Genomic DNA, 22,491 nt, shown 5'->3' on the forward strand with positions numbered 1-22,491 from the left:
GAGGCTCCTGGGAGTCCGGCAGAACCTGGAAAAGGCTGCCTGTTCCCCAGCTCTGCCCCAGACAGATGCGGGCATAAGAACACAACCATACACACACAACACGCACAGGGCGACGGACCCACAGAAATCTTCTTTCCCTGCTCCTCCCTCTGTCCTGGGGCTGGTTGATGGTGAACCAGCCTTGCACAGGCTCTCTAGGGAGAACGGAGCAAAGGCAGGACGTGTTGGAAGTGAGGCAGCATGTCATGAGCAGAATCGGAGAGTCTGAAGGGACTCCAAGGGTCATCTAGTCCAGCCCCCTACAGCACAGTTAAAGGAATTCCAGGCAGATGGCCAAACAACCTCTGCTTAGAAACCTCCAACAAAAGCTCCAAGCTGTTCCACCATCAAACAGCTCTTTCCGCCAGGAACAAGGCTGGACAACTAAGTTCCCTCCAGATGATGCTGATTGGCAGTTCCCATCATCCCTGAACATAGTTCTGGGATGCTGGTGGGAATTGCAGTCCTTCAGCATTTAAAGGGCACCACGTTGGCTATCCCTGGTGATGAGCTTTAACCGTGCGCTGTATTAAGAAGCACTTGCTCCCTCTACCAAATTGTGTCATGTGCAGTGTGGATTCCCCGCCACAGAATACCGGGATCCAAGTCGGCTCAATGAATAAAATAAAATTAAAAGCTGTCCAGCTTAGGTCTCCCACCTCAGATCTGAACGGCCAAGCACAGAGATACGCTGCAGGTGCTGTTACGCTCAGCAGGCAGAGCTGTCCAAACTATTGGCTATGCTTTGATAACTAATAGCAGCTGCTGGTGTCCTGACCCGCCAGTTCGTAAAACACTCCACGTCAGATTTCGCAACTAGATTTGGAGTACCTTGCTTTCCCAGTCTACCCAACGGCACAGTAGGATTTGGGACATCGCAGGGAGCGTTTGTGGCAGTTTGCTGTGGTCCTTGGCCATTGGTGGCACAGTCCAGGCTCTTCCCTCTAGAGTAGAGGGAGGAGGATCTACTGATAAGTTGCCACTTGCCGTGGAATCGGCCAAGGTTTATCACTTCCCCTTGTTTGGCAGCAGTGGCAGCAGAAGTTTCTTTCCAAACCCTGAATTGGCAGTCCTCAGGTACAGATTTGTAATTGCGTACACAGGTCATCCCCCTGTGTGTCTCCTGGAGTATGTTTGGCTTCAACTCCCACCCAAAACTTGTCATTTTGTGCATCTCTCCACACCCACCCTGTGCTGCACTTGGCCCTATAAAAAAAAAAAAAACACCCCAAGCCCTTCCTGGCCTTGCTCCGGAGCTGGGCTGCAAGGAACTTGTGGGGTCCTCCAGATGTTGCTGGACTACAACTCCCATCATCCCTGACTTATTTGCCTTTGCTGGCTGGTGGGAGCTGCAGTCCAGCATTCAGTGTTTTCCAAAGGTGGGTCTGCAGCTTTTTTTTCTTTTCCTTTTTTTTCTTTTTTTTGGGGGGACTACAACTCCCATCATCCCTAGCTAGCAAGGCCAGCGGTCAGGGATGATGGGAACTGTAGTCTGAAAAGAGCTGGAAACCCAAGTTAGGGGAACATTGATCTAGAGCCGCCTTTCTCAACCTGTGGGTCCCCAGATGTTGTCGAACTACAAATCCAATCATCCCAGCGGTCAGGGATGGTGGGAATTGTAGTCTGAAAAGAGCTGGAAACCCAAGTTGGGGAAACATTGATCTAGAGGCAGCCAGAGCATTCCTGTTGCTGGCAAGAGAAGCAACCTCTTTTCTTGAGCTGATTTACTCATTTCACACGCTCATGGGTTGCTGGAGCCTGTTTCGTGCCTCCAAATAAGACCTGGGGAGCTGAGCTAGCTGCTAGTCAAGCCTCGCTCACCTTCTTTCTTTTCCCCTCTCTCTCTCTCCCTTCTTCCCCCCTTTTCTCTCTGCACAGAGCGGCACTGGGCAGCGCAGCCAGGGCACCTCCATCCCGCAGAAGTCGCAGGCGAACAAGTCTGCCTACAACAGCTACAACTGGGGCGCCAATTGAGGGGAGGCTCAGAGGCGGCTCCACACACTTCAACCAAGAGACAAACGGAAGGACGACAGCGATCTACCCAAGAAGGAAGGACCCCAGAAGGAAAGAAGAGCTCCCCTGCCCTCAGCACAGCCCTGCAACAGCCCCGGCGGACCCCGGCCAACATGGCTTTGGGCTCAGCATCCTCCCCCCCCCCTCCAGCCACCTTCTCTCCCCCCCCCCAATTGTATGTAATATAGAATTTGTATCTTTTTTCTTTCCTTTCTCTCTCTCTCTCTCTCTCTGCATTCATTCAGATTACGAGCTGTTCAGCCGTAGGGGCCTTTTGTTTCGTTTCGTTTTTCTACTCCTTTACTCTTCCTCTTCCCGCCCCTCCCCACCCACCCGCCCAGAAAAAGGAAGGAAAAAAAGAAGAAGTACCGCCTGACGGATCCAAAGGAGTCAACATCTGGAATCCTCTCTTTCTTTCTTTCTCTCTCTCTCTTTCTCTCTCTCTCTCTCTCTCTCCCCGTTCTCCTCCTACAATGCCCCCCTTTATTATTAGGAATAAGATCAGTAATTGATATGAACCGCATTGTAAGATTAATTAGTTGAAGTGTTTTTTTTGTACTGTGTTCTAAATTTAATGGATAAATGTGTCTTGTATATAAAAACGAAAACCCCACTCTGTTCTCTGGGCCTTGCGTTTTCCATCCATCGGTTGACTCTGTGTGTGTGTGTGTGCGTGCGCGTGTGCGCGCACGCACTTAGAGGATACCTGCTAGGCAGCCCCAGCCCCACTCCAGGCCTGTTTCATTCTCCACACTGAAGCCATCTCCCCAGGACTGCTGTGTTTGTGTGTTTTCTCTACCCAACCCACAATAGCAGTGGTCAGCAAACTTTTTCAGCAGGGGGCTGGTCCACTGTCCCTCAGACCTTGTGGGGGGCCGGACTATATTTTGGAGAAAAAATGAACGAATTCCTATGCCCCACAAATAACCCAGAGATGCATTTTAAATAAAAGGACACATTCTACTCATGTAAAAACACCAGGCAGGCCCCACAAACAACCCAGAGGTGCATTTTAAGTAAAAGGGCACATTCTACTCATGTAAAAACATGCTGATTCCCGGACCATCCGCGGGCCGGATTTAGAAGGCGATTGGGCCAGATCTGGCTCCTGGGCCTTAGTTTGCCTACACATGCACAATAGGGTCACAATATCTCTCCTCCTCAATCTTTCTCCTTCCACCTTCCCAGTCTCTTGCCTACCAGAGAAAGCCTCTCTCTCATACACCCTGGTCAGGTCCTGGTGCCTCCCCCCCCCCCCACCTATTTGAGCTCTGATAACGGATTTCTGCAAGGGCTGGCCATTCATGTGCCTCATGCATCCCCTGTGATGTCAGGCAAGGTACAAATACAGTGGTACCATGGGTTACAGACACTTCAGGTTACAGACTCTGCTAACCCAGAAGTAGTACTTTGCTTCATGATGAGAACAGAAATCACGCAGCGGCAGCAGGAGGCCCCATTAGCTAAAGTGGTGCTTCAGGTTAAGAACAGTTTCAGGTTAAGAACAGACCTCCGGAACAAATTAAGTTCTTAACCCGAGGTACCACTGTATAGTCAAGAGGAGGATGTGTACACAAGTCCTTGTTCTGTTCAGCTACTACAGGTGACTTTTGTGGATCAGTAACTAAAAACAAAGCAATACCATAAAGAACTCAGTTTTGCAGTCCTCAAAAGCCACCACCATTAGATAATTAGCCTTCAAACATGACGTTGGGACTACACCTCCTATTATCCCTGACCATTGGCTAAACTCTCTGGATTATAGGAGTTAGAGCCCAGCAACACCTGCAGACTCGAGACTGGAGAACTCCAGAATCAATGCTGCATACTAGTTTGGCAATGCTTGTATGTACCCTAATTTTGTGCAATGGAGCGTTGGGATTTATGGGGGCCAAAATCTTGGGGATGGATTTGCATGGACTGGAAGAATTACAGACTGCAAGACAGTCAAGTCGAGAGCAGCTGCTTTCTTGAACTTGAACTAACCTGTGCTTCACTCGTTGGAACCATACAGAACATCCATAAACATAATATCAATTTAGCGGATAACTTTGAACTCGAGTGGCTCGTAGTTTATTTAATAAATTCCAATGCTGCCTTTCATCTGAGGATCACATGGTGTTTTGCAATATAAAAACACAAAGAAACAGTAAGAAAAACAGCACACACACACCCCAAGCCATTAATTGCTTAGTTAGCCAAAGGCCTGGGAGAAGGAATATTTTTTCCCTGGTGCCCAAAGTTATGTAATGAAGGTGCCAGGTGAGCTGCCCTGGGGAGAGCACCCCAAAAGCGGGGAGCCACTGCAGAAAAGCCCCCGTTGGTTGTTGATGTCCTCTCATGGAAGAGGCACACAAAGAAGGGACTCAGAGGATGGGCACAGGGTCCTCCAGCTATGGGGAAAGGCGGTTCTTGAGGTATTGCAGTGTTGCGCAGTATCTGAAGATCCTGCTTTGCTTAACCCCCAGAAAGACCAGTGATAAGCGGCTATCGAAGAGGGGTGGATTATTCCAGCAGTTTCCACAATACCCCACCCCAAGAGAGCCCTTTCCATGCATCACCACTCCCCAAATATCCCTTCTCTAGTTACAGGTAGGTAGCCGTGTTGGTCTGCCATAGTTGAAACAATTTTTTTAAAAAATTCCTTCTAGTAGCACCATAAAGGTAAAGGGACCCCTGACCATTAGGTCCAGTCGTGACCGACTCTGGGTTTGCGGTGCTCATCTCACTTTATTGGCCGAGGGAGCCGGCGTACAGCTTCTGGGTCATGTGGCCAGCATGACTAAGCCGCTTCTGGCAAATCAGCAGCACACGGAAATGCCGTTTACCTTCCCACCGGAGCGGTACCTATTTATCTACTTGCACTTTGATGTGCTTTCGAACTGCTAGGTTGGCAGGAGCAGGGACCGAGCAACGGGAGCTCATCCCGTCGCGGGGATTCGAACTGCCGACCTTCTGATCGGCAAGTCCTAGGCTCTCTGGTTTAACCCTAAGAAGTGTGCATGCACATGAAAGCATATACCAATAACAAACTTAGTCGGTCTCTATGGTGCTACTGGAAGAATTATTATTTTTTTATCCCTTCTCTAGAACCATTAGCCTGTAGATCTTTGGACTGGAGGAGGAATTCCAGGAGGTATCTGGGTCCAAAGTTGTTCTATGGCAGCCTTGAATATTTGTTGTCCAGGGAATATTTGTTGTCCACAAAACCTTGTGTCCCTTAACTATTGTACAAAAGTGAACCTGCATTTAAGTCTTTAAGTAATTGGGTGGTGTGCAATAGTTAAAAAGGAGAGGACCTGCCAGCCAGCCGGCTTACAATCAATAAACCTGAAATAAACTGAAGATTGAATGGAAATTGAGAGATCTCCAGTTATCAGCATTCTTGCAGGCAAAGGAGGCTTTTACATCAACCTCTGTGAGGCTAAAAAGTACGATGCAATAATAATACTTGGTGCCCTCTGGCAGCGCCAGTCAACAATCGCTCTTAAGGTACTCTAAATTCTCCATTGATTTACAAGGTCCCTTGGGGGACGTTGGGATTGAACTCGGAAACTTGCGCATTGCATCCGTCTAACTCATGAATAGGTCTATGAGCCGCCGGAGAGGAGAACGTCAGTTCTATCTCTGGGGTGTCGTTTCGAGGTAGAGTCGTGAAGCCTGGCTCGCTTTACGGCCGCCATATAAGGGCAGACGGGGGAGGAGGAAAGAGGGCGTTTCACAGCAGAGTGGCGGAAGCGCGAAGGGAGGCGTGGCGGTTTTGCTTTACGGCTGGCCGCGGAATGAGCCTCTACGACGTGTTTCGGGGTTTCTTCGGCTTCCCCGGGGAGCGGAGGTGAGACTCATGGAGATCAGGATCCTCCTCGCTTCTTATTTTATGCGCAAATCGGTTGCCCCCTCTCCTCCTCTGAGCTTTTCAAAGCTTGGCAGGCGGAAATCCCACCGGGGCAGCTTCCCTCCCAACACCTTGGGGCTGCACCGGGCGAGTTTCTGCCTGCCTTGCAGCTGGCAAAGCGATCGCATTATTTACTAAGGCCTCATTCCAAGCAATCCGCCTATTTGGTGACATTTTAACGAAGTGTGGGTATCTAAAGGGTAAAGGGACCCCTGACCATTAGGTCCAGTCGTGTCCGGCTCTGGGGTTGCGGCGCTCATCTTGCTTTACTGGCCAAGGGAGCCGGCGTACAGCTTCCGGGTCATGTGGCCAGCATGACTAAGCCGCTTCTGGCGAACCAGAGCAGCGCACAGAAACGCCGTTTACCTTCCTGCTGGAGCGGTACCTATTTATCTGCTTGCACTTTGACGTGCTTTTGACCTGCTAGGTTGGCAGGAGCAGGGACCGAGCAACGGGAGCTCACCCCGTTGCGGGGATTCGAACCGCCGACCTTCTGATCGGCAAGTCCCGGGCTCTGTGGTTTAACCCACAGCGCCACCCGCATCCCCTATGGGTATCCTGCCCTTCCCCAAAAGCAGCTGGAGGGTCCCCGACCCCACCTTGCAACAACCCTGCGAGGTAGGCTGCACTGAGGGAGATGGGCTGGCCCAAGCTCCCCCCCACACACATTTTATCCCCAAGTGGAGATTAAAACTGGGTCCAACTATGTAATCGTTTTTAGCTATTTTTATGTGGTTACGAGCTGTGGGTTGCACCGTGCGTTACATGCTATTTTGATTTTTGTTTATTTAAACAGAGTACTGCCTAACAGTAAATAAGCCCCGCTAAGGCTGAGCGAGCACGTCCACATTTAAAGCCCCATAATCCCCTTATCCCCGTTGTTGCTACAGGCCCCGCGACCCCTTCTTTGGGGGAATCACACGGGACGATGACGATGAGGACGATGAAGATGGCTTTGGGGCGAGGCACCCCGGGGACTTTGGGTTCGGGTTCACATTCAGCCCAGGCGGGATGCGTTTCCACGACACCTTCGGGTTTGACGAGCTGTTCCAGGATTTCAACAACCTCTTCCAAGAGATGGGAGCGAGGAGTTTGCCTTCTGGGCCCTTTGGTAGGCGAGATCTTGGCCGGTTTCAACTGGGCTTGCGTCCTGCTAGGGATGGCCCGGTTTGGAGGGAAATGGGCAAGTGGGAATTAAACCTGGAACCTTCTTCTCTTCCCTTAAAAAGACTGCAAGATTCTAGTCCTCATGGTCCTGAATAAAGGGGAGCAACTCTCTAGATTTTCAGACAGCGGTTTCTCTGCAGATTCTGTGCCCCTGAGCTACGGCCTTAACCCCAGAATAAATAAAATCAAAATGAACAATTGTTGTTGTACAGTGGTACCCCGCAAGACGAACGCCTCGCGAGACGAAAAACTCGCAAAACGAAAGGTTTTTTCGTTTTCGAGTTGCCTCGCAAGACGAATTTCCCTATGGGCTTGCTTCGCAAAACGAAGCTTGCCCCGGGGACAGCGGGTCTTCTCTTTTGAAGCAAGGGGCGGCGGGGAGATCGCTTCTCCCCACCGCCCCTTGCTTCAAAAGAGGTCCGGGGGCAGCGGGAAGCGCTTCCCGCTGCCCCCGGACCTCTTTTGAAGCAAGCGGCTGCGCTTCTCTACGCAGCCGCTTGCTTCAAAAGAGGTCCCGGACCTCTTTTGAAGCAAGCGGCTGCGGGGAGATCGCTTTTCTCCGCAGCCGCTTCCTTCAAAAGAGGTCCCGGACCCCTTTTGAAGCAAGCGGCTGCGGGGAGATCGCTTCTCTACGCAGCCGCTTGCTTCAAAAGAGGTCCCGGACCTCTTTTGAAGCAAGCGGCTGCGGGGAGATCGCTTTTCTCCGCAGCCGCTTCCTTCAAAAGAGGTCCCGGACCCCTTTTGAAGCAAGCGGCTGCGGGGAGATCGCTTTTCTCCGCAGCCGCTTCTTTCAAAAGAGGTCCCGGACCCCTTTTGAAGCAAGCGGCTGCGGGGAGATCGCTTTTCTCCGCAGCCGCTTCCTTCAAAAGAGGTCCCGGACCCCTTTTGAAGCAAGCGGCTGCGGGGAGATCGCTTCTCTACGCAGCCGCTTCTTTCAAAAGAGGTCCCGGACCCCTTTTGAAGCAAGCGGCTGCGGGGAGATCGCTTCTCTCCGCAGCCGCTTGCTTCAAAAGAGGTCCAGGGAACACCTGCCCCAGCCGCCCCGCTTCGGAACGCTGCTCCGAAGCGGGGCTGTGGGGCGGGAACCTCTCCCCCCGCCGCCGGGCATCGGAACGAGGTCCTGGACCTCTTCTGAAGGCAGGCGGTGGCAAAAGTCTTTGCTCCCCCCGCCTGCCTTCCCGGGACAGCGGAGACTTCTCCGCTGCCCCGGGCGATCTTAAAATGCTGGCGGGCGGGAGCGAAGCGTTCGCTGCCGACCCCCAGCATTTTAAAATCTCCCCGGGGCAGCGGAGACTTCGCTCCCGCCCGCCAGCATTTTAAAATCGCCCCGGGACAGCAGGGGCTTTTAAAATGCTGGCGGTCGGCAGCAAAGACCTCCTGTCCCCGGAGCTTGCAGGGCGGGAGGTGGGAAGAAGGGCTTTTCTTCCCACCGCCAGCCTTCAGAACAGCCTTCTGAAGGCTGGCAGTGGGGAAAAAGCCCTTGTCCCCCCCCCCCAGCCTTCAGAAGAGGTCGGGGGACAGACTGTCCCCGGACCTGGTCTGAAGGCGGTTTCCCTAGGAACGCATTAATTGATTTTCAATGCATTCCTATGGGAAACCGTGCATCGCAAGACGAAAAACTCGCAAGACGAAGAGAATTGCGGAACGAATTAATTTCGTCTTGCGAGGCACCACTGTAATGGTTCTAGGGGTTGCTTGTGCGTAAGCCGGTGCAAACACCTGGCTGGATTGCCTGAGTGAACCTTTTCTGTCCGGACAACCACTCACCCGTGGCTGCCTCAATCGCTGGCAGAATCCGTCAGTGGGCGTTTCTTAAACTTCTTCCAGCAAAGAAGCTCTTTGATGCCCAGTCTCCTCCTACTCTCCCTGCGCGGAAGCCTTCTGCGCAAGGAGGGCGTAGGCAGCGGAGGACCCTTCCTCTCCCCGCTGGTCCCCGGCAAGGAGTCATGGGACCGCCTCGCCACTTCCCCCATCTGCCCCCCTTCTCCACTGGTGCTACGCTGATTCTCTTCCCCAGAAGATGGGCTGCCTCTCCCACTCCCGGGACGCTCTCCTGAATCCCTCTGGATTTTGCTCTCTCCCTCCGGCACTGATGGCAGTTCCCTGACAGTTGTTTATCTGCCCACAGGTTTCCCAGAGCCACCGGCACCATCACCTGAGAAGAGGCAGACTCTGCGGGATTTCATGCTGAAACATCCGGATAGCCAGAGGTCTGGCAGCAGAGCCCTAGAGGACGACTCAGGCCCCACAGCTCCAGAGAGGAGGCCCTGGCAGCCGTTCCAAGGGGTGTGTGGTGCTCTGAATTGGGGACCATCCCTGATACGATGTCTCATCTTTGCCTATTGGTTTAGAGTGTTTGGTACCCCATTCTGCTACAGGAAAGGCTCCCAGATTGGCTTATGTAATAGTAGTAGTAGTAATAATAATAATAATAATAATAATAATAAATTTTATTTATACCCCACCCTCCCCAGCCAATACTGGGCTCAAGGCGGCTAACAACCAATAATAAAAACAAGTTGATTAAAATACAGTTTTAAAAAACAAGATTAAAATACCACATTAAAACATTAGGATGTAGCCTCTTCACAGGAGGAGAAAGGAAAAAAGAAAGAGGGGGAGGAAATAAAACTGATTCCAAGCCAAAGGCCAGGTGGAACAACTCCGTCTTACAGGCCCTGCGGAAAGAAATCAGATCCTCCAGGACCCTGGTCTCATGAGGCAGAGCGTTCCACCAGGCCGGAGCCAGAGTTGAAAAGGCCCTGCCTCTGGTTGAAGCCAATCTGACTTCCTTAGGGCCCAGGACCTCTAGGGTGTTGCTATTTATGGACCTTAAGGTCCTCCGTGGGGCATACCAGGAGAGATGGTCCCGTAGGTATGAGGGTCCTAGGCCGTGAAGGGCTTTAAAGGTCATTTAATAATTTAAACATAATCATTTAAATCAAAGAAGCCCTGCCCGCAGGCTTGCATCCTAAGAAAAAAAAACAGCACACGAGGGGAAAGGGACAGGGAGGGAAGAGGAAAAAAGCAAACTCAGGTTCCAGTAGGTGCTGCCCTGCTTCTCTTCTCTCCCACTGAGGTAGCCAAGTGGAATGGTTGCAGTTCTGGCAGAGGAGGCCTGATGTTTGGGGTTGGGCAGGGGCGGTGGCCAGAGAGATGGGGACAGTCTGCTCTTTAAAAAAATCCCCAAAGTCAGGTTTCAGGTGCTGGTGTGGTTGCTCAAGAGCAAACAGGCAAGACTCCAGCCTGTCTTTTCCAGGCTTTATTATCTGTACAAAGTATTTACAGTTCAGAGCGTCGCAAGTCCATGTCTGCTCAGTCGCTAGCAGAATCTGGGAGTGGCCCCCATCCTTCTCCTCCCCTCTTTGCGCGCAAACCTACCCGCGCAAAGTGGGCGTTGGCAAAGGGGGACTTGCCTCCCCTCCGCTTTGCTCAGGCTCTGTGTTGAGGGTCTCCCTACCATCTTCTGATCCCTGCGCCCCTTCCCCACTGGAGGCGGGTCTTCCCTCCTCGCCAGAGGAGGAACTGCTTCGCAAGATCTTCGGAGGCTCCCTGTAACACAACTGCCCTTCCACCTCTCGCCTCTGAGCTGAGGGCAGTTCCCTGACATCAGGGATCATTGCAAAGGAATTACCTGGTTTGACCTGTTCTGCCCATAATGCAGAATGAGTTGGAAGACTAAGGTGGTAAAATTTGGGGTGGCACTACGTCACATGACCGGTAGGAACACATGAAGCTGCCTCGTTCTGAATCAGATTACTGGTCCGTCTAGCTCAGTTCTGCCAACACTGGCTGGCAGTGACTGCCAAGGATTTTTAGACAAGGAGTCTCTCCCAGCCCTGCCTGAAGGTGTCACAAATTGAACTGGAACCTTCTGCATGCAAGGAGCAGATGCTCAACCACTGAGCTACAGCTCTGCCCCTTAAATTTTGAGGGGCACGGTGATATTTCTGCACATATCTCACACATGCTTAAAAAAACAAACAAAAAAGGCCTTTCCCATAGGAAATGAGCACGTCACAGATAGCATTTCCCCCCTGATAGGCTACTTTTCTGCAGGCAGGGAGTTAATTTCCACGGATGGATGGAATTTAGATCCTACCCTTCCTCTCCAAGGAGCCCAAGGCAGCAAACAGATACACTATATATATATAGCTATGCCTCCTACTCTGGACATGGGTGGTGCTGTGGTATAAAACCACTGAGCCTCTTGGGCTTGCCAATCGGAAGGTCGGCGGTTCGAATCCCCGCGACGGAGTGAGCTCCTGTTGCTCGGTCCCTGCTCCTGCCAACCTAGCAGTCTGAAAGCACGCCAGTGCAAGTAGATAAATAGGTACCGCTGCGGCGGGAAGGTAAACGGTGTTTCCGTGCCCTGCTCTGGTTCGCCAGAAGTGGCTTAGTCATGCTGGCCACATGACACAGAAAGCTGTCTGTGGACAAACGCCGGCTCCCTTGGCCTGAAAGTGAGATGAGCGTCGCAACCCCTTAGTCGCCTTTGACTGGACTTAACCGTCCAGGGGTCCTTTACCTTTACTTTACCTTTATATACAGCTATAACAAAAACATTCTAAAACCAATAACAATTTAAAGGTAAAGGGACCCCTGATCATTAGGTCCAGTCGTGACTGACTCGGGGGTTGCAATGCTCATCTTGCTTTATTGGTCGAGGGAGCCGGCATACAGCTTCCGGGTCATGTGGCCAGCATGACTAAGCCGCTTCTGGTGAACCAGAGCAGCGCACGGAAACACTGTTTACCTTCCCGCCGGAGCGGTACCTATTTATCTACTTGCACTTTGACGTGTTTTCGAACTGCTAGGTTGGCAGGAGCAGGGACCGAGCAACGGGAGCTCACCCTGTCTCAGGGATTCAAACCGCCGACCTTCTGATCGGCAAGCCCAAGGCTCAGTGGTATAACCCACTGCGCCACCCGTTTCCCTAATAACAATTTAGAACATTCTAAAAGCAGTTGAAAACAATACTCCTTGCAATGATCTCGGGGTTGCTTGGAACAGTCGTCTTTGGCAACCAATTACCTGGGTGAAGAGAAGTGTTTTTACAATTCCTCCCGGAAGTTAATAATGATGGAGAGGGCATTCCGCAACTGGGGAGCCATCACTAAAAAGGCCCTGTCATGGGTGAACGCCAGTTGGATAGCCAGTCTTTCAATTGCTCTGCCATATCACTCCGCCTTCTCCTTCTGCATGTTTTTTTTCCTTCTCCCATCGCTCTCACAGTTTTCACAGGCCTTACTGACTGCGTTCTCTGTCGTCGTTTTTTACAGCTGCGAGAGACTGATCCACCTCTCCCAGAACTGAAAGATGCCCCAAAGGAAGACAGAGGTCAGAGGGCAAACGGCAGGGAGGGAACAGTGTTTGGTTTGGGGCAAAACAAAGAGCCACATGTCTGGGTCTTTTGAGACCACCCAGATTATTCATGAGTGTTTTGGAAATGGCTGGGTGTCTGTATATATGCGACTGTATGTACCGTATTTTTCGCTCCATAAGGTGCACACCTGACCATAAGGTGCACCCACTTTGGGGGGGGGGGATTCAAGAAAAATGCGGCTCTTGGGGGCTTTTGCGGGAGGTGGGGGAAGTGAGAGTTCCTTGCTCTGTACCTTCCCCCACCTCCCGCAAAAGCCAGGGATAGCCGCGTGAAGCCTCCCCAGGGCAGCGGGATGAAGGCTCCCCGTTGCCCTACACAGGCTTCGCGGGCTACCCCAGAGCTGCTCAGGAGCTTGTCGGGACTGACGGGGGAAGCCCAGGTCCCATCCCCCCCCCAGCGCCAGGGACCACACATTCGCTCCATAAGACGCACAGACAATTCTCCTTAGATTTTAAGAGGGAAAAAGTGCGTCTTATGGAGCGAAACATACGGTAATTAGCTGTGTGATGCAAGAATCTACCCTTTCGTTTTGGGAAGATAAACCCTCCACGTTCAGGAGCAGTCTATCTCTGAGTATGTGTTCAGGGGGAGGGGGATAGCTAGGGTTGCCATATTTCAAACAGTGAAAATTCGGACAGAAAAGTTGTTGAGCATTTCGGGGGGGGGGGGAGCAAAATTATTGGTTGTTGTTTTTTTAGTTTTGCCCAAGGTTATAGAGCTTTTTGGGCAAAATCGCAAACAAAACTACCGTTTCGGAGCTATTTTTATGGGAAATCGCCAAAAAACGGCACTGCCGACGTGAGTTGCCATATGACTCGATTTCCCCAGACATTTCTCTGATTTTCACCAGGACGCTGCTGCTAAATGCAGTATTCGGGAAATTCCAGGCACATGGCAACCCCTAGGTATGGCAGCAGGGGGCTGTTCCTTGTGATCTCCCCAGAGGTGTCTATTTGGCCTCCGGGGGGAGCCAGATACTGGACTTAGCCATATCTGTTTTGCCAGGACAACTCTTGTGCATTCAAGTGCCTAGTCCTTATTGTTGCAGAGGAAAGCATAGAAGCCTCTCTCTCGGTTAAAAATGATTCACACTCTAAGCAAAAGTGTTTTCACAAGCTGAATTTGTTTTCTTAAGGGGGGATTGTTGTGGAAACTTGGATGTCTTGCGGGAAGAATGGAGAGGGGTGTGTGAGTGTAAAAACTGGCTCAGCTGATACTCGGTCACATTTCTATTACAGATCTGGACTCGCAGGTCACGTCCGAAGGTCTCGAGACTATTCTTCCACCAGCTCAGCCCCGGTCGTATTTCAAAAGCGTCTCAATCACAAAAGTGGTAGCACCAGATGGGGTATGTGCCAAAGCTTCTTTAATCCAGTGTGTGTGCGCGTGTGTGCATGATTGGGTGTGTATACCAGGTTAGCCTTATGCAGAGTAAAAAGGTAAAGGGACCCCTGACCATTAGGTCCAGTCATGACCGACTGTGGGGTTGCGGCACTCATCTCGCTTTATTGGCCAAGGGAGCCGGCATACAGCTTCCGGGTCATGGGGCCAGCATGACTAAGCATGTTTTGGTGAACCAGAGCAGCACATGGAAACGCAGTTTACCTTCCCGCCAGAGTGGTACCTATTTATCTACTTGCACTTTGACGTGCTTTCAAACTGCTAGGTTGGCAGGAGCAGGGACCGAGCAACGGGAGCTCACCCCGTTGCGGGGATTCGAACCGCCGACCTTCTGATCAGCAAGTCCTAGGCTCTGTGGTTTAACCCACAGCGCCACCCGCGTCCCACCCTTATGCAGAGTAGTCCCATTCAAAATCCATGGACATAACTCACTTAGGCCCATTCATTTTGAAGATCTACTTTCAGGAGTACTTAGATGGTACTTGTGTCCATTGGATTTTCACTCCTGAAAAAATAGATTCTCTGCCAAGGAGAGGTTGAGAAGCAATGGTGATGGATAGGTTTATTTCATTGCGTTGAATATTTTATCTGCATTAATTGGCCTTGGGTGGTGGTTGAAGGGTACCATATCAATATGTAATATTGTTCTATTCTGTCACTTTGTGGGGCCGCCTGTTGGTGGCCATGCGAACTGCAACGTGATGACACCCTGACAATTTTATTATATAGTGATATGTATGTACTGACAATCTAGCAATATGTTCTGCATTCAGATGAACTGAAGAGAGCGTCGAGCTGCATTGTGAAGTTTACTTTTTAACCTGGCAGCAGGGGGTGCTGTTGATTTACATCTCTCAGAACCTCCTGGCTTTAAACTGAAAAATGGCAAACTACACAATGGGCTCAGTAATTTATTAATCTTAAAAACCGTTTAGGAGGAATTGACTCCTGAGGTCCCTGGCAATGTAAAGGTCTCCTCTGAATGCCGCCATGCCATTCCTCACACTGGATCCTACTGGATCCTCTTCTTAACGAGCAGAGTCTATACTTCTACCCCAGGAATCTTCCCCAAATTTCACCCACCCCTTACATCCTCTTGCTTCAGACGGTGGAAGAGAGGAGGACGGTGCGTGACAGTCAGGGTCACGAGGAGACAGTTGTCACCCGCCAGAGCGGAGGGGAGCCACGTCCGGGGTTTGACGGTGGCCGGCAAGGAGGCTCAGGTGAGTGCAAGGAGGGGGGGCCTGGTTCGAGAGAACTTTCATCTCATGCTGGCCTTTGAGGATAAACGAGAAACAGAGATTCGGCATAGTGTGGGTTCTGCCGTTCCTGAGGAGCACACAGAAGCTTCCTAAGAATCTCAACTTTTGCTTCTCCAGTTTTTCTTTTTTTAAGTTTCTAGTCCTTATGTGTCAGAAAAGTTAACTCTTCATTCAAAGAAACAAAGCAGTCCAGGCCTAGCGAGCACAGCAACTCTTCCCAGCAGGTCTTGCCCCAGTGAGGCAGTTGCGAGGGCGGAAGGTCCCCCCCTTCTACCGCTCTCTACCGCTCCTCCCCAGGGCCCTTTCCCAGCAACCTGAAACTCCTTCGTCTTGTCACTCTTTGCTTCACCCTCTTCATGCCTCTTCTGGTTCTGGGAGACCAGGAGGGAAGAGGAGCTGGTCACACAGCAGGAGGGGGAGACCCCCTGGCTTCTTCAGCAGCCTGGCCACCTCCTCCTCTCCAGCCTCCGCTTCTACCTCTGAGTCTGAACTGCTCTCTGCCACTGCCTCTTCCTGCTCACTAAACCCTGTTGCATCTTCTGTTTCCGACACCTCCTCCTCCCAGTCTTCTCCCTCTGGCCACCCATCGCCTTCCCACCACCCATCCCCTGGCTCTGAAGCCTTCTTCCTTGGGGGGTTTCTCAGCTGGTACCTTCCACCGCTCTTTGGCATCCAGCCTATCCATGACACCACCTCTGGCTAACCAGGCTGGTTCCTTCTGCAGGAGACCTGTCGCCCTTCCGTTCACGCCCCGGAGAGGACCTAGGCGACTCCGCTTCCATCCTGGACACCTTTTTCCGCCGTTGGTTCTAGAGCCGATAGTTCTGCCTGGTGGGTGGCCTTAGAGGGTAAGTTCTGAGGTCTTCCTATGCAGTGGTAGGCTGGCACCCATTGGGACTGGTAGGGTGGAAGGCAGGGAGCTCAACAGCAGATGGCGCTAGAGCCAACGAGAGGCACAGCTGTGACCAATGAGAGGCAGTCCCGCCCCACACATGGATGCAAGTAAGAAGGCAGGCAGGTGGGGGTGGCTGAAGGGGGGCTGAGATTGGTGAGGCGGTGCCCCCGTTCTCTCCAAATGGAACAGCCTCCACTCTTTCCTGTGGCTGAGTCAGACAGCTTTGGGGGCTCTCGCCTTCAACCTTAGAGCTGGGATGGGGAACCAGCAGGACCCTCAGCTCTCATCAGGCCCAGCCAGCAGCCCCAATGGCCAGGGATGGGATCCCTGATTAGTTGGGACATGGGCCTAGTTCGTAGGCGAGAAACCTATGGCCTTCCATGATGCTTGAGTTGTTGGCGTAGCATTACAGATCTTGCCCCAGGGACTACGGAAGCCCATGGCGTAATTTATCCAAAGTTTGGGTGCTCAAGGAGCAAGGAGGGCAGTGTGGTGCATAGCTGTCAACTGACCCTTATTTGGTGGGAAACTCCCTTATCCCAGCGCCGTGTCCCGCTGCTGTCCCTTATTGATGATGTCCCTTAAATTTCCCGGGTTTCAAAGGAAGCAGCTTCTCTCCCTCCCTCCCTGCCAGCCAGGGAGGAGGGAGGCTCCAACTGTGTTGCTTGGCTGCATTGCTCACCCAATAAGGCACTTGTACCAATCAAATTGGCCGTGTTGCCTGGGAACTCACCTTTGCTCAGCGCTTCCCAGCAGAGAGGTGACGGTGGTTTACCTTGCTGCATCCCCTTTGCCGGGTTGCTGCACTGTGGGAACCACCGCTTGAGGCTTCGCTTGGCTGCTGGCTGGGCTTTCTGCCTTTGGCTCGGAGGGGCTCAGAAGACGAACATACCTGTGCTTGGAAAATCCCTTATTTTGGCTGCTGATCCCTTATTTTCGAGGCTGCTGGTCCCTTATTTTCAAATCTGTAAGTTGACAGCTATGGTGTGGTGTTACGGGATGGAGTGTCATACGAGGCCCAGAGAGAGGCCTGGGTTCAAATCCCCACTTGGCCCTAAAAGGTCACTGAGTCAGTCACAAGCTCCCAGCATAAACTTCCTTGCAGGATTATGGTGAGAATGAAAATGGAGATTTGGGGGGAGAAAGAGCAAGTTGGAGAGGGGAGGCACATTGTGTTCTTCTCTGTTTCATTGGGTTTCTGTTGTTTTTTCTTTTCAGATTTGTGCCCTCTGCGGACAAGGCCTCCATTTCAGATATTGCTTCCTTCCTGTGTGTTTTCAGTTCCCTGCAGCCTCCTCTTTCTTCCACGCGGGCTCCATCTCCCGGAAATACAACATTAAATAGCCTTTATTTATGCTTAAGTTTTTTTCTGTGTGCTTATTTGCCGTCCAAAGTTGCCTCTAGCAGGAATGAAAAGGGCAAACCCTCCTGCTCAGTCGTTCCTCTTGAAGACCGAAAAAGAACCCTGTCGCATCCATCGTGTCGTGTCAGATTGCTTATATATTTAGAGCATTTGCACCCTGCTCTCCAGCCAAAAAGGCTCCCAGAGTAGCTTACACGCGGTCAAAGCAAGGCAGTCACTACCCGCAGGCTTACAACCTAGAAGGTACGCAAGGGGAAAGGGACAGGGAGGGAAGAGGGAAAAAACAAACTCAGGGCACACATTCTGAAAGAGTTGTTCTTATAAGGCCTGATGGAGCTCGGCCTCAAATCTGAAAAGAAATAAAAATACCAACCCAATGAAAAAAGAGACTGGAATTTGAGGATGGGAGATGATGTTTGTTTATAGAACATGACTTTTATAGGATGCTAAACTGGAGTGGCTGAAGTGAATGTTGTTTATGTACAGCAGCCAGACAAAGAGTCGGAAGTTCTTTAATTTCTGAACTTTATTTTTTTCTCTCTTTTAAAAAATCTCTCACCTATTTTGTCTTCTGTAATTCTCTCTCTGTCTTTCCTGCTTTTCTTTCTCTCGTTTTTTTTCTATGTTCTTATTGTATTTAGATCAATATTTTAGTTTTTGACTCCCCCCCAAAAAGGTATTTGATATGAAGCGTTGTATGTCTATTTATAAATCCTAATAAAATTATTTTTTAAAAAAAAGAAGGAAGGAAGGAAGAGAGAGAAAGAAAGAAAGAGAGAGAGAGAGAGAGAGAGAGAGAGAGAGAGAAGAAAGAAAAGAAAAGAAAGAAAAAGTCTGGACAAATTCATGAAAGGTGAGGCTTTCAGTGACTACCAGCCACAAAGATTACACTCTGTCGAGGCAGCAAAGGTTTGGACTACCAGTTTCTGAAAACCGCAGGAGGGGAGAGTTTTGTTCAGGCCCTGCTTAAGGGTTTCCTACAAGCCACTGGTTGGACTCGATGGGCCATTGGCCGGATCCAGCAAGCTCTTCTCAGGCTCTGTACCTGGGGCAGGAGGAGACACGTACCAGAGGTGGACGAGGCCCGAAGCAAAAGAGGGTGGAGCAAAAATTCAAAGTTCCCCTTGGTACGGTAGGCTGCTTTCGGTACACACTCGCTACACCCTTTCCCGATCCTCCACCCAGGGAAGCAAGAGGCATGGTACCAGGTTTCAAGGGCAAATTCCAGCCAGGCAAGAACACGCGAGGAAGGGCTGAAGAGGGGGCGGGGCCTGAGAAGAGGGGGCGGGGCCTAGCAATGGCAGAGGAAACCGGGAACCTGGAGCGGCAAAAATGATGTGCACCCAGAGCCATGCCGATCCTCCCGGGGATGCCATCAGTGGCGCGACAATCCTCCCAGGGGTGCTAGTGCTGCTCGCCGATTCTGCAAATATGCCTGGCGCATGGCGCTGACCGCCGCGAGGGTACATCCCTGACGGCCAGCGCCGCACACCGGGCATATTTGCACGACCGGTTGGCGGAGATTGACTACGACGATCGTGCCAATTGTGAAAATCCGCCCACCGGGAGTGCAAGCGCCGCCACGCCGATCCGCCCAGGGGGATTTTGTCACCCCCCTCCCAGGCATGACAGCCAGGGTGGACCGCACCCTCCACACCCCTCTTGCGACGTCGCCTGGGCCTAGGGAGAATCTGTCGGGCCAGATAGAGATGGAGAGTTGCACCTGATTTCCAGACCTGAGATGTTCCCCATCCCTGGTCTAAAGATACCTGTTCCCTCCCGCAAAACCAGTCTCTCTTGCCGATTGCCAGATCCTCTTCCTTTGCCCTCGTTAATCACCCTCTTGGGCTCTTTAATGTCTCTGAAACTTGGTTTTAATTAGTGACTCAATTTCCCTACAAGCTCTGCCAGTAGGCGTGGGGAACCTTTCCCAGCCAGTAAAGATGGCTGCCATCTTTGTCCTCGGCCCACACGACTCTGCATACCATCCTACAGAAGTGCCCAGAGGCAAACTTCAAAAATAAAACCTGTATATTCCACCTAGTGTCCGTTTCTTTAAATATAACCTTTACAAAATGTTTGCCATACCAAAATCATTCCCGTGGGTCCACTCTCCCTTCCCCCCTCCCCAAGATTTCTTTTTTCTTTTATTTCAGAATTCAAAGTTACATTTGATCTCTCAAGGGTTATAATCCTTATTCTACAATACAATTGTCTTTCTGCTCATCCTCAAAGTTTATAATCACAGTTGCATAACATTGTGTCTTAAAATCCCATAATTTCCAGTTTCATCCTCTTTAACAGGTTTCTCGATATATTCTGCTATTTCCCGCCTTAATCTTCAAATCCTGCTGTGGACTTTGTGTATGGAAAATTATTTTTTAGAATAGACTAGAAAAAGTTTTCTCTCCTCGTTGAAAGATTCTGGATTTGTATCTCTATCAGAGCTGTCAGTCTTGCCATCTCTGCATATTCCGTGATCTACTCTTAAGCAGAGCTTCGTTGGAGACGATTCCCTGCGTTGCTTAATATAAAGCTTGAGATGAAAGCAAGTGTTCAGTGAGGAAGAAAAAGGCAGGAAGAAACCATCTGTCAACCAACATTCCCCTTGACCAGAGTGCGGCCATTTTGTTTGTACCGCCAAGCCCCTGGCTGAGATGTTCCCATCTTTCTGGCCGGGCCAAGTTATGTTTTCGTGTTCTTTGTGTGTCTGTCTGTTGTGTACACAAAAAGGGAAAATGGGTATACAGGACATAGGACAGTTTGTGCACTACCACACCTGAAGTGACACCCTCAGTGGACCACAAAAAAAGGATATTGTAGAGCGAGGACAGGTTCAGGAAAGGGCAAGCGAAACCATCAAGGGCATGGGTAGGCAACTAAGGCCTGTGGGCCGGATCTGGCCCAATCACCTTCTAAATCCGACCCTCAGACGGTCTGGGAATCAGTGTGTTTTTACATGAGTAGAATGTGTCCTTTTATTTAAAATGCATCTCTGGGTTATTTGTGGGGCATAGGAATTCATTCATTATTATTTTTCAAAATATAGTCCGGCCCCCCTACAAGGTCTGAGGGACAGTGGACCAGCCCCCTGCTGAAAAAGTTTGCTGATCAAGGGGATGGAGAGGTGTCCCTGTGAAGGAAAAGTTGCAGAGTTTGGGACTTTATAGTTTAGAGAAAGGGCAGGTAAGCGATGACACGATAGAAGTTAACAAAATTACACCATGCATGGAGAAAGTAGATAGAGAGACGTTTTTCTCCCTCTCTTCTCATAACACTAGAATGTAAAAAAAAAAAAAGTATACTACTATATCATAAAAAATACATCCAAGCGGTTTATTGCAATAAAAGCATAAAACCGTACAATAAAAAAGTAAAAAAACTGTTGGAAGAGTCAATACAGATAAGAGATAAAATTGTTAAACTGTGGGACTCACTGCCACAAGAGTGATGGCCACTAACCCAGATATAGCTTTCAAAGAGGATTGGACAAATTCATGGAAACTGTCTTCATGGCTTCTAGTTACAGCTGCTGTGCTCTTTGTGATGGCCTGGGACTCGGGCTCGGAACCAGAGGAGTCTCAGTCCGCACTGGATCCTGGAGCCCTGGCTCCAGATGCGGGGATTACCTTGTTGCCTTCAGCTGGGCCATCACTTACAGCTGCCCCACTACCAGTTGGGTCAGGGGAGGCTGAGGCGGCCTCTGGGTCTAGTAACCCACCGACATCTCCTGAGCTGCAGAGACTGAGGTCTGAGAGAAGGAGAGACCTGAGTACTCGCAGGAGGAGTGCTCGCCTTCGGGTGAAACAGGGAGGTGAGTCGCTGGGGGATCAGGACCGGCCGTTACCCTGACAGAGATAAAAGGCTGTCGGACCCCGCTCCAGGTTGCGGGAGCGACGTTGCTGTATGCTAGATCCCGCCTGAGATCCTGTACAGTCATACCTCGGGTTAAAGTTGCTTCAGGTTTAGCGTTTTCGGGTTGCGCTCCATGGCAACCCGAGAGTAACGGAACACATTACTTCCGGGATTCGCTGCTCGCGCATTCACAGACGCTCAAAATGACGTCACGTGCATGCGCAGAAGCAGTAAATTGCGACCTGCACATACGCAGACGCGGGTTGCATTCTGCTCTGGATGCGAACGGGGCTCTGGAACGGATCCTGTTCGCATCCAGAGGTACCACTGTACCTGTCCTTGCCTGGTTTCCTGCCTTGGCCCTGTCGGACTGACTCCTAGCAGAACCTTTGGATTCTGGACTGGTCCTGGACCACGTTTCACGGGTTACCCGCGGGCCCAGCACACTCTTCCTCCACAGTTCGAGGCAGCGATACTTCTGAATACCAGTTGCTGGAAACCAGTTGCTGGGTTCGAATCCTGCTTGCAGGTTTCCCACTGGGGCATTTGTCTAGCGAGAACAGGGATGCTGGCCTGATCCATCTGGCTCTCTCTCCCTACGTTATTGCAAGGGCATGTGCAAAACTCCAGCACAGCCTCACCGTGCCAGTAGCGCTGGCATATGGGTCAAGCACGCCTTTTGCTCCTGACAACAGGGGTCATAATTCCAAGTCTGGGGAGAGGCTGGTGCCGGAGGGATCCATGCCCTTTTTTCTCGCCTGCACGCTGCCGTTCTCACTTCTTACATAACTTCCCCGGGCATTTAAGCAACGAGTTCCGAGAATAATTAGTTATTATTACCGGTAGCCCGAGAGCAGCTCCCATGCAGCTACGCGCACATCTCTATTTCTGATCTGCCTGCGGAAAGCTTTCTCTCCCAGCTGGCGATGATTTACACCCGCTTCTTAGCCAAAGCGCAAGCTTGCTTCCGTCTCCGCAGCCTCCTCCTCCGCCAGTGCCTCGCAGAGCTCCTGGGGGTCTTCATGCTGATCGTAAGTTGCAAATATTTCCTGGTTTGGGGGCAGGGGAAACAGAAGATGGCGAAGCACCTGCAGCTTAGGGATAGGACATCTGTCTTGCATGCAGAAGGCTCCAGATTCAGTCCAGTCAGAGCTGGGGAGAGGACCCCCAGCCTGAATTCAGCCCTGGAGAGCCACTGCCAGTCAGTGTCAACAG

General features: G+C 51.0%; 3 protein-coding genes across 13 annotated transcripts in view; all 3 read left to right on the forward strand.

Annotated features, from left to right (window-relative positions):
- Positions 1–2,670, forward strand: part of UBAP2L (ubiquitin associated protein 2 like) — a 51,294-nt gene extending 48,624 nt beyond the window's left edge. For all 10 annotated transcript variants that reach the window (XM_028711186.2, XM_028711187.2, XM_028711192.2 and 7 more), the window contains one exon: positions 1,918–2,670. In XM_028711186.2, the coding sequence (XP_028567019.2) occupies positions 1,918–2,013 (96 nt within the window). In that variant the 3' untranslated portion in view covers positions 2,014–2,670. The remainder of the gene's footprint in view (positions 1–1,917) is intronic.
- Positions 2,671–5,744: 3,074 nt separating this feature from the next.
- HAX1 (HCLS1 associated protein X-1) lies at positions 5,745–17,419 on the forward strand. Its single transcript, XM_028711193.2, has 8 exons — positions 5,745–5,887; positions 6,838–7,058; positions 9,243–9,400; positions 12,397–12,454; positions 13,739–13,848; positions 15,007–15,124; positions 15,888–16,011; positions 17,277–17,419. Exons 1-7 carry the CDS (start codon positions 5,835–5,837, stop codon positions 15,974–15,976), a joined length of 807 nt encoding a protein of 268 aa, XP_028567026.2. The 5' UTR covers positions 5,745–5,834; the 3' UTR covers positions 15,977–16,011; positions 17,277–17,419.
- A 4,426-nt stretch (positions 17,420–21,845) lies between these two features.
- ATP8B2 (ATPase phospholipid transporting 8B2) overlaps positions 21,846–22,491 on the forward strand; it is a 92,460-nt gene continuing 91,814 nt past the window's right edge. Inside the window, exon 1 of one of the 2 annotated variants that reach the window (XM_028710986.2) lies at positions 21,846–22,307. In XM_028710986.2, coding sequence (XP_028566819.2) covers positions 22,203–22,307 — 105 coding nt within the window. In that variant the 5' untranslated portion in view covers positions 21,846–22,202. The remainder of the gene's footprint in view (positions 22,308–22,491) is intronic. The other variant, XM_077920029.1, reaches the window with a different exon arrangement.

The sequence above is a fragment of the Podarcis muralis genome, chromosome 16, assembly GCF_964188315.1.
Source record: "Podarcis muralis chromosome 16, rPodMur119.hap1.1, whole genome shotgun sequence".
NCBI classification, from domain to species: domain Eukaryota; kingdom Metazoa; phylum Chordata; class Lepidosauria; order Squamata; family Lacertidae; genus Podarcis; species Podarcis muralis.